Raw genomic sequence first — 10635 nt, forward strand, 5'->3', positions numbered from 1 at the left:
CTAATTTGTTTCAATTCAATTGTTTTTGTTTGGGAGTGGTTGCTGTACATACCTGAGAAATGTTATTTGCAGCTACTTTTATTTCAGTGATTAACTACTCAAGCATTTACACTTAAAAAAATCAAGTTTATCTTAAGTTTTTATCCATAGAGCTTTAGGTTTAACATAAACATAAAAGATTTTACACATATTAAACTACATTTATAATTTTTTTTTGGTACCGGGGATCAAACTTGGGTCCTTGCACTTGCGAGGCAGGCGACGGAACCACTGGGCTAAATCCCCATGCCAACATTTACAAATTTAGTATACCTGATTTTCTCAGATACTAAATGCCTAGCAGGGCAAATTTTAAAATCTAGTAAAATGAATCTTTTAAAGTACCCAGCACTTTAAATCTAAGAAACCAAGGTTATAAATGCGGTAACTAGGTTTTATTAAACCTTTCAAGACTTGATTCAATGTTGTTATTCATTTAAAATTAATATCACCAGTCTAATATATTTTTTTTAATGTGTCGTACATCCAAAATTGACTAAAACATGTCATCAGAGTTGTTCCAAAATTTATTCCTAAACTGGGTTTGAGAATTGCAATCTACAAAGCCTCATTTGCTCATCTGTGGAAATGGCACTCAGGACCCGGAATTAATCCATAATCTCACCGGAACAAAAACCTGTAACGGTGCGTGAGCCTAGGATCGGACAACAGCTCAGCGGGACAAGGTGGTGATGTGAGGAGTGGGAAGATGCCGTGGAAATCCCATAGAAGTGACAGGGAAGGCGTCCAAGCCCTGAGTGGGGGACTTTGGGTACTATAGGACTTGGAGACAGGATATGGGAGAGCCCTGTGTGCTGACAAGCACTTATACTTTATTACGTATTACCTTTAAACATAGATAATGATACCCAGCTCACGTATCTTGCAGTGTAATGGGAATAATTCCGTGAATGTGTGGTTTAAAAGACCTGCATAGCTAGGCGTGGAGCCGCACACCCGTGAACCCAGCCTCCTGGGATCCGAGACAAGTTTGAGTCTAGCCTGGATAATATAATGATTTAGCAAGACCTTGTCTCAATTAAAAAAAAAAAAAGGCGGGGGAATGCAGCTCAGGGCAAAAGCCCTGGGTTCAATCCTCAGTAGGAAAAAGAAAAAGAAAAGCCAGGCCGACGACAACGCAGGGCCAGCGCTTTGGGGTTCGCCCAGGTGACAGCGGCTGCGGCCTGGGGCCCCTCGCTCTTCTCCAGGCCTGGCTGAGTGGCCCGGCCGGGCAGGGCCGCTCGGGGCGGGCAGCAGCCGGACCCACGGGGGCTCCGGCTGGTGGACGCGGTGGGAGATTCTTGAGGTTTCTGTTTTTCAGCCGGAGGCCCTGCCTCTGCATTTCCCATCTCGGCCGCCCGGCTCGGCTCGGGCCCGCGCGGACTCGCCCCTCGGGAACCGGCGCCGGGCGGCCGGTGGCAGGCGGGGCGTAGACGCACTCGCGCCCGACGTGGCCGCCCCCGGGGAGAGGACGCCGGGTCCCCCGAGGCCAGGAGTGGACAGCGGGGTGCGCCCATCCCGCGGTGCGCTGGCTGCCCCCAGCCTGTGTCCTCCTCCGAGCGCGGGGTGGGCACGGGCCCCTCCCAGGACCCAGGACCCGGGGCCCCGCCAGGGTGCTTAGCCCTGTGCCGTCGCGGGCGTCCGTGACGCACGCGGCCCTGGGCCCCGACAGCGACCCCTGCAAGCCACGCCTCCTACGGCCGGGCCCCACCCCGCCGGGGTCCCGGAGGGGCGGCCCCCGATGGGCGGGGCCTGGAGCCCCGCCCCTGGCCGGACTCGGGGTCCAAGAGGGACCCGCGAGGACCTGCGCTGCCTCCCCACCGCCGCTCCGCGCCAGGACCCGCCATGCGCCCCCCACAGCCCGCGGCCCTGCGCCCCCTGCTGCTGCTGCTGCTGTTGCTGCTGCTGCTGCACACGCCCTCGCCGTCGGATGCCGCCGAGGACCCCCGGCCGAAGGCGAAGGCGCAGATCCGGCAGCGGGAGGTGGTGGACCTGGTGAGTGCGCCGGACCGCGGGGCCCCCGGGCGCGCGGAGGGGCTGGGGTGCGCCGCCGTCCCCGCCTGTCCTGGGGCGGCCAGCGGGGACCAGAGCCCGCTCGGGCCGCGGCCGGGACTCGGGGCTGAGGCTGCGGGCGCGGCGCTCGGTGTCCCCGGCCCCTGCGGGACGCGGCACCGCGGTTACCCCTCTGTCCCGCCACTCGCAGCCGAGCTCGCCCGCAGAAGCCCGCCCTTCGCGCGCTCACTGGGTGACGGGTGCGCAGCGGGGCTGCTCAGAGCGGACTGCGGGACTCGGCTCCATTCGGGCCCGAGGGGCCCTGGGTGTGCGGGCTCCGCACGCGAAACCCCTCTCCCCGCGGGCCTTCTCTTCTCCCTCCCGGGACTTCTTCTCCCGCGCCCGTGGTTCCCACAGCTCTCGCCCAGCCTGGAAGAGCGCCGTGCGCCCGGCCCCGTCACCCCGGGCTGGATGTGGCCTGGGGACAGAAAACGGCCACGTGGCCGCTAAGAGGGTCCAGGCGGCCGGGAAGCGGCCCCTGAGGGCTCGCAAAGCCTCCTTCGCGGTCCCGCGGGTGCCCCCTGCTGGACAACGAGGGGACTGCGCCCCGTGCCCGGGATGCGAACCGGGCCGCGGGCTCCGGACGCGAGCGGAGACAGCGCGCGCCTGGGAGCCGAGCCCCGGGGGTGACGTCTGCGCCCCCGGACAGTCCTGCTGATGCGGACACCGCCAGGCGGCGGGCGGGCAGATCCCCGCCCCACCCCGTGTGACAACCCAGAATGTTCGAGGCACTACCAAGTGTCCCCTGGGGGACACAAACAGTTGAGACCATTGATAACAGAAAAGTAAAACCCTTTGTGTAGCACATTGCCCTGAGGGGAATCATCGTGAAAAAAATACCCAAAGTTTCTTCCTTCCCACTGTGAATATATGCCCAGGCACAGAAAATATCTGCCGGCGAAAGTGAATAAAATGACTAAAATGAAAATTAAGCCTAAACTATATCAAACTTAGAGTATTTTGTACTTTGGCATGTCTTCAGGTACTTTTGCAATCTTTAAATACTTTTGATATTGTTTCTCTCATAGCAGATAAGCAACTGTGCCCCTTTTCCTTAGAGTAATTTTCCCACATAGCTATGTCCAAGTCGTGGAGAGCTCAGGAGTCCTGATCGCGATCCAGCTGGCGGTGTGAGAAGCAGCTGTATCAGCTGTTAGACCCTCCCTACACAGTGGGATCACTGCTTGCATAATCTGACCGCGTCCACGCCCAGGCAGTGAAGTTAGGAGATACGCTCTTAAGTTACCTTCATATACAAGGAAACCTGGCTGCTTATTCTCGATGGATTGTATGACAGGATTAGAGAGTTGACACAATTAGGTGATGTTAGCTACATGTGGTGTCACATGCATAATCCCAGTACTCAGAGGCTGAGCCAGGAGGATCTCCACAAGTTCCTGGGCTACATAGTGAGTTCAAGGCTCGGTTGAACTACATAGCAAGACCCTTTCTCAAAACAAAACAAAACAATAGGGGAAATGTTAAAGTAAAAGATGCGAGTGGGTGTCCTGGGGTTCAGGAGGACCAATGAGTGGCACCCCTGTCAAACCCAGTTCAGGGCTGGGCACAGACACTGGACAGTTGGGGCCCAGAGTGAGGCCTTCGCCACTGGTCCAGTGGCCGGCATGTGTGGCCTCAGCACGCTGGCCCATGGCCTTGCTGCCGCTCTCATTGTCCTCAAATCAGGCCCCAGTGAGGGCATGAACATGCCAGTCGGGGGTCAGCAGGATGGTGGGGCCTGGCTTGGCTGTGTCCATTGGGCTCCCACAGGGTCCTGAGCACGTTTCCTACCTCACTTTAAAGCTGAGGCTCAGTCCAGGAAGGGCCTGGGGCTGGGATGTAGCTCAGGAACAGAGCCCTTCAGCGGGCCTAAGGGCTGCTCTCCCTGGAGCAAGAATCCTGATTAATCTCCATCCTGAGATAAGGAGGCAGCCTGGGAAGTGAGGAGTGACTGCCCCGTGCCATAGGAGCCAGGGTAGAAAGCCAAAGAAACAGGCTTAGAATCCATGCGTTTCAAACTGCAGGACACCCCACGGCACACAGCAGGACACAGAGACCCTTCGCACTTCGGCGCTCTGGGGATTACTGTCCCCTGTCGAGGACGGGTGGCCACCGGAACCCGAACCCCTCCAGTCACCATCCTCTGTCCTCCTTGGGGTTGGGCCAGAAGTGCCGCCCCAGCCCTGCTTCCTCCACACAAAAGCGAGGAGGAGACCGAAAGGAGGTGCTTGTTCCATTAGAGATAATTCTGGACAGCTAAGCTTTTATTCAGCAATCATTCCTAGAAACCCACCTTTGAAAAATAATTCAAAAGAAGAGCAAAGCTATATGTATAAAGATTTTATTACAATAATATTAATGATAGAAAAAACCAAAGCATTGCAAAATGGTAGGCTGTAAAAGTGTGCATGTGGCACACACCTGCCATCTCAGCACTCAGGAAGCTGAGGCAGGAGGATCACCAAAAGCTCAGGGCCAGCCTGGACTACATAGTGAAACCTGTTGCAAAAAAGAAAAGAAGGATAGAAAAGAAAAAAGTAGAATTAGGGCCAGGGATTTAGCTCAGTGGTTTCACCGCCTGCTGTGCAACTGCAAGGACCCAAGTTCGATCCCTGGTACCAAAAAAAAGAAAAAGAAAAAAGTAGAATTACAAAATCCAAGTCCCTTTGCAAGACATGGGGTTAGGAGGAAAATAACTAGAAGACTAAACCGTATCTCCCCCAGAATAAGTTATATAAAATCAGGTATGCTTATAATGAGCAGGAGAGGGGTACAGGCAAATGAAACATTTTGTTCTCCTTGACTGATGTGTTGTTTGTAAAGTTTGTGCAATAGAAATGGGCGGGAAGTCACAATCTTTCTAAAGAGTCGCCCAGGGGAGCTTGTGCGACCCAGTGGGTCTGACTGCCCCCCCTTCACACTGAGTAACCTGCTCCCTCCTCCTCCGCAGTACAACGGGCTGGGCAACTGCCTGCAGGGTCCAGCCGGGGTGCCCGGTCGAGATGGCAGCCCCGGGGCCAATGGCATCCCTGGCACCCCTGGGATCCCCGGCCGGGACGGGTTCAAAGGAGAGAAGGGGGAGTGCCTGAGGGAGAGCCTGGAGGAGCCCTGGACCCCCAACTACAAGCAGTGCTCCTGGAGTTCGCTGAACTACGGCATAGATCTCGGAAAGATTGCAGTAAGTAAAGTCCTGATTCCTTTAAAGGTGATATAAGGGGAAAGCGTTTTCCTATCTGAGCATTAACTTTTGGTGAGATTATACTGTTTTTTTCAACTAAAAAACATGCCAGGCATGTGGCGCATGCCTGTTATCCCAGCACTCAGGAGGCTGAGGCAGGAGAATCACTGTGAGTTCAAGGCCAGCCTGAACTACAAAGTGAGACCCTGTCCCCAGAAACAAAACAAAACAAATCAACTAAAAAACTTTTTTTTGGTACCAGGGAGCAAACTCAGGACCTTGCTCTTGCCAGGCCTCTGAGCTACATCCCTGCCCCTAAAAAACCTTTTTAAGAGGTAAGGAACAGCACATGACTTTCAACTCAAATTTAGTGGAAAAATGATAGCATTTCTGAGTTTACTTTATAAATGTATTTCTAAGACAAATAAATCACTATAGATTTTTTTCTTTTTTGGTACCAGGGATCGGACTTGGGTCCTTGCACTTGCGCAGCAGGCAGCGAAATAAATCACTATGGATTTTTAACCGTAACATCTAAAATAGCTTTTTAATGCAAAAAAATAAAATGAGGAGAACGTAGGTCAAATGGTAAGCCACTTGCTAATCTTGTCCAAAGGTGAATTTAAACTCAGGTTGGTCTAGGAAGCTCTGCTGTGACTTCAGACCTAAAGGTGGAAGAAATTTCCAAGAACCTCGCGTGATAGGAGCTACCTGCAGATGGGAGTCTGTAGGGCTCATCCTTCCTCTGACCGGTACCCTCCGCTTAAAGTTGCCGAAGCAAGGAGAGCCTAAGGGACCCAGCCGGAGGTTTGCGCTGACTGAATTACTCTGCGACACTTGGTGGCCCGGAAGAGTTACTCAGAACAGCGAGTCTGCCGATGTGATTGATTCCCGATGCAGTCACCTTGGCGTTTGCTTTAAAAATAGTCAGCGAGACCAGCGGGGTGGGCGGACCTGAGCCGCTGGTACAGTTTGTGAGCCTGTCTCTTCTTTCAGGGACCAGTTCCATGGCCGGTCCGCTTCTGTAGCTTAGTACTTCCTGCTTTAGTGACCACTACCACTGTAATAGTGGAAGTGGAAGGGATTTTATTTTCATGAAACTCGGGTTTTTAGATGCAGTCTGTGCATTATTCTTGCTCCTCAGCTCAGCTCTTCTGCTCTGTTCTCTGTAAAAGGAGCCGAGACTGTCTTGGCTTTGGGTAACTGAATTTCCATCTGGCTCCCACAGTTTTGGTGACAATGACCTTTTCCCCATTCATGTGTGATTTCTTAGAAAGCATTTTGTCAAAATATTGCCTGATTATTGTTATTATTATTATTATTTATTTATTTTTTTTTTTAGGCAGGGTCTCCCTTTGTAGTTCAGGCTAGCTCTGAACTCACTATGTAGCCCAGGCTGGCCTTTGACTCGTGGTGACCCTGCTGCCTCAGCCTCCCAAGTGCTGGGATTACAGGCATGCACCACCATGCCTGGCAATATTGCCTGATTATTAAACACGTGACATTGATAGATTGGTTGCTTATTTATAGTTATTGATACATAGTATCAAAAGTTGCTGAGTTCTCTCTGTATGCAACCCTATGGATTATAAATCACTACTATGTCTTCAGGCCCCTTTCAGCAGTGGTCAGAAGGGGTACCAGAACCTTCTGCAAGTAAAAGTGGTCTAACAAAAGACCACAGACAAGACAGATGCTGCAAAGACCAATTGGAGAGAGAGAAAACATTTATTTAGATCTTAAGATTGCCGGGGATTTAGCTCAGTGGTTCCGCCGCCTGCCTCGGAAGCGCAAGGACCGGAGTTCGATCCCCGGTAACAACAAAAAAAGAAAGATTACCTCATGGGGGCGGCGAAGGCTAACGCCTGCTCGCCTTCCCCTCCTGGTGCTGCTCGCTCGCGCTCAGAAAGGAGCGTTTACCGGGTAAACGCGCGAGACGCCGGGCTTTTTGTCCTGGCGCCTGGGTGGTTTTGGTAAAATGAGAAGCACTAAATGGGGCAAAAAAAAATCTAGGAGAGCCACGCTTTGGTGCTCACCGTCTGGTGGGAGAGCGAGGACGCGGGAGGCCGGCTACGGCCGCCCGCCCAGCGCGCCTCTGTCCGCAGGAGTGCACCTTCGCCAAGACGCGCGCCCGCAGCGCGCTGCGCGTCCTGTTCAGCGGCTCGCTGCGGCTCAAGTGCAGGGGCGCCTGCTGCCAGCGCTGGTATTTCACCTTCAACGGGGCCGAGTGCGCGGGGCCGCTCCCCATCGAAGCCATCGTTTACCTGGATCAGGGAAGCCCGGAGCTGAACTCGACAATTAACATCCACCGCACCTCCTCCGGTAGGTACGCAGTGAGGCTGAGGCGCTTGGGCCTCGCCGGCGGGTGGGGTCGCCACCTGGGCTGCGCCTCAGAGTTACCTGGGGATCTAACAGAAATGTGCGGATGCCTGGGCGCCATCTCTAGCCGCTGGCCCAATCCCCAAGGGCATCTGTTCGTTTGCCTCGGAGGCAGGGTCTTGCTGTGCAGTCCAGCCTGGTCTTGAACTCATGACTTAGCCCAGGCCGGCCTCAAACCCATCGCACTGCTCCCGCATCAACCTCTGAGTGCTGGGACTACAGGCGCGTGCTGCCACGCCCAGCGATCTCGCCCACATATTTCGTAAAAGATCCTGTGGTGATTCTGATGTGGCCAGGGTTGAAAATCAGTGGCTATTCATGCTCATTCTCAGCTGGGCTCCCCGGGGAGCTTGGAAGAAAGCCTGCGGATGGGCAGCGTGTCCTGGAAGTCCGACTCCAGAATGTGGGTGGAGCCCGGGCAATAGGACTTTCCACCCCGCCCCTCCTTAGTGTAAAGCAGGGCTCTTTGTGATCAGATGAAAAAGCTTCTTCGTGAGAATGAGCCGGAGAGGAAGAAGCGCTTGTCTTCTCAGACGCAGCCTCTAAAATAAGAAAGATCTAGATACAGTGTATCAGATATCATTACCATTAGCCACTAGTTGATTCAAACAACTACTTTCTGTGATAGCATCTTTAAAGGTGGTTAATATCTTACGGTAACGTGAGCCCTTAGGTCCGAGGGCTGTGGCATATACATGCATATCTTTTATAAACTAACAAAGCATTCCCCAAGCAGTGCAGAAACACATTTGATACGATCAAGTGGCTGGAATGTCCCAAGTGATCTGCAGTTAGTAACAGTTTCCACTTCGGGTGACTTGGTGGCTCCATAATCGCGTTCCCTTGCACACTGAGACTCTTGAGGGAGAGGACGCGGGTGTCGACAGTTGTCACGTCAGAGGAAGACAGCACCTTGGCTGTGCCCACGTTTGACAAATCGTTGAATGTCATCTGTCACTTGCATTGAGAACTCTAAATCCTACATATTTTAGATGCTTAGCAAGCTGCTGCGCTGTCTTAGCACTGCAAACTGTTAAGGCGCCCTCCTTCAACAAACGTGACTCGGTTTGTTAGTGCTCATGGGGCGACCGTTTGCTCTCCACATGGGGGGCGGATGCTGGACCCAAGCTTTTCTGACACGAGAGGCTGTAGGGTGGTGAATGCAAGTTTCCAGGCTGTGAATGGCAAGGCTTTGGGAAAACATGAGCACTGCTGGGCACGTTCACCAGGCTGGGTACCGAGAATACCAGGTCGCATGCCCACTGCCTAGTTCTCCCAACACTGTAAGAGGCCTGAGCCACAGCCAGCTCCCCGCTCCTGACGGGAAGCCCTAGACTTACCGATGTGACAGTTTTCGGAAGCATAATGCTTCAGAACTCCATCCCTGCACCTCAGCTGGGAGGCCCCGAACTCCAAGAAACAGGAAGTCAAGCCAGTCACTGCACTGCCGCTGTGCCGGGATTCATTTTCCTAAAGAGCCTTCCACCCAGTTCCTTCCCCCTCACGGACACCACAGGCGACACGTCTTTCAGCCTGGTGTAGTGACCGTGAGTTTTAGGTATGGGTGAAGACCCTTGGTGAGATGGAACGCAGGCTGCACGTTAGTACGTGAAAATTGAGGGGGTTGTGAAAAGATGCACAGTTAGGAAGCATCACAACAGAAGTGAAGCAGGGTGTTTGATTTTTTTACTAGGAGGAAATCGTATGTAAAATGGGATTCCCAGACTGAAGAGCTGGTATGATGATTATGCTAGAAGTTCTTTCTGGTAATTTATGATGGCCCTTTCTTCTGCGTGAATAGCATCAAGGATACAGATAAGTGGTGGGAAGAGCCTTCCACAAAAAGCCTTGCGTCTCTTGGGTCAGGCCTCTTGTAAAGTTGGGAAGTCTTGGCTTTTTAAAGTGTAGGGTTTTTTTGTTTAGTCAGATAAACTGCCTTTTGGTTTTAGGCTATCTCTGTAACTAAACAAATTACAGCTTTATGGTTGAAACCTGTAGGAAAACCACCTGTTCAGCTCACATCATAGAGCAGCATCTTTGAAAAGATGTCAGCACCTTTAAAAATATTTATGTACCAACTGAGAAAAAACTTTATGATGGGACCTTTATCATGTATTAGAATTTTTAATTAGCTTTACAGTGAACGGATTTGTCATCTAGCTTTCTGGTTAGTGCAGAGTGAATGGCTCTGCCCTCTTGCTGAAGAAAGACGAGGCTGTGCTGTGTCTTGCAGTGGAAGGACTCTGCGAAGGGATCAGCGCTGGCCTCGTGGATGTCGCCATCTGGGTTGGGACCTGCTCCGATTACCCCAAAGGAGATGCTTCCACGGGGTGGAATTCAGTGTCTCGCATCATTATCGAAGAACTCCCCAAATAAACCCTTTCAGTCTTCGTCATTCTCTACCTCCTGCTTTAATTATACCTTCAAATGGTTCCTCTAAATGGTATTTTAAAAATTATTTTACATACGCATCTAAATGAAAAACAAAGCTAGCCATGTTTACAGACCAAAGTGTGATTGCACACTGCTTTTAAATCTGGTGTTATCCATTTCACTTCAGCCAAAACTGGCTTCAGGATTTTAGTCAACTAGCAGACCTTCTTCATGTTCTTGTTCCCTGAACCTAGAGTTTGGAATTCCATGTGGTGCTTAGTTTTTCCTGTTCTCTTCGTGTAGCTGTTTTAAAAATCTAAAAGTTACCAGTCTTTGTACAAGTTATGTTTAGAATTATTTTGCATCTGTTAAATAAAACATATTTCAAACAACTTTAAAATCTTTTTTTTTGGTACCAGGGATCAAACTCAGGACCTTGCATTTGTGAGGCAGGTGTTGGAACCACTGAGCTAAATCCCCGGACCCCAACTTTAATATCTTTAACCTACTTGCCATTAAAATTGGAGTTGCTAGCACTTGATATCTGAAAGGTTGAGTATAAATCTAACTTTGTGTTTATTCCTTCAACAATTGATATATGAATTTTTAGTACA

General features: G+C 51.7%; 1 protein-coding gene across 2 annotated transcripts; it reads left to right on the plus strand.

The window, feature by feature from the left end:
- Nucleotides 1-1790: 1790 nt before the first annotated feature.
- On the plus strand, nt 1791-10413 carry Cthrc1 (collagen triple helix repeat containing 1). 2 transcript variants are annotated; one of them, XM_021262754.2, is made up of 4 exons: nt 1791-2034; nt 5042-5269; nt 7375-7591; nt 9826-10413. In XM_021262754.2, exons 1-4 carry the CDS (start codon nt 1885-1887, stop codon nt 9828-9830), a joined length of 600 nt encoding a protein of 199 aa, XP_021118413.1. In that variant the 5' UTR covers nt 1791-1884; the 3' UTR covers nt 9831-10413. The 2 variants fall into 2 exon arrangements, with proteins under 2 accessions (XP_021118413.1, XP_004850303.1); XM_004850246.3 differs by having other exon boundaries at nt 1794-2034; nt 9882-10413.
- Nucleotides 10414-10635: the final 222 nt, after the last annotated feature.

Source organism: Heterocephalus glaber, unplaced genomic scaffold, assembly GCF_053883595.1.
Source record: "Heterocephalus glaber isolate CG9 unplaced genomic scaffold, H.glaber_assembly_v1.0 deba00001556, whole genome shotgun sequence".
In the NCBI taxonomy this organism is placed as follows: Eukaryota; Metazoa; Chordata; class Mammalia; order Rodentia; family Bathyergidae; genus Heterocephalus; species Heterocephalus glaber.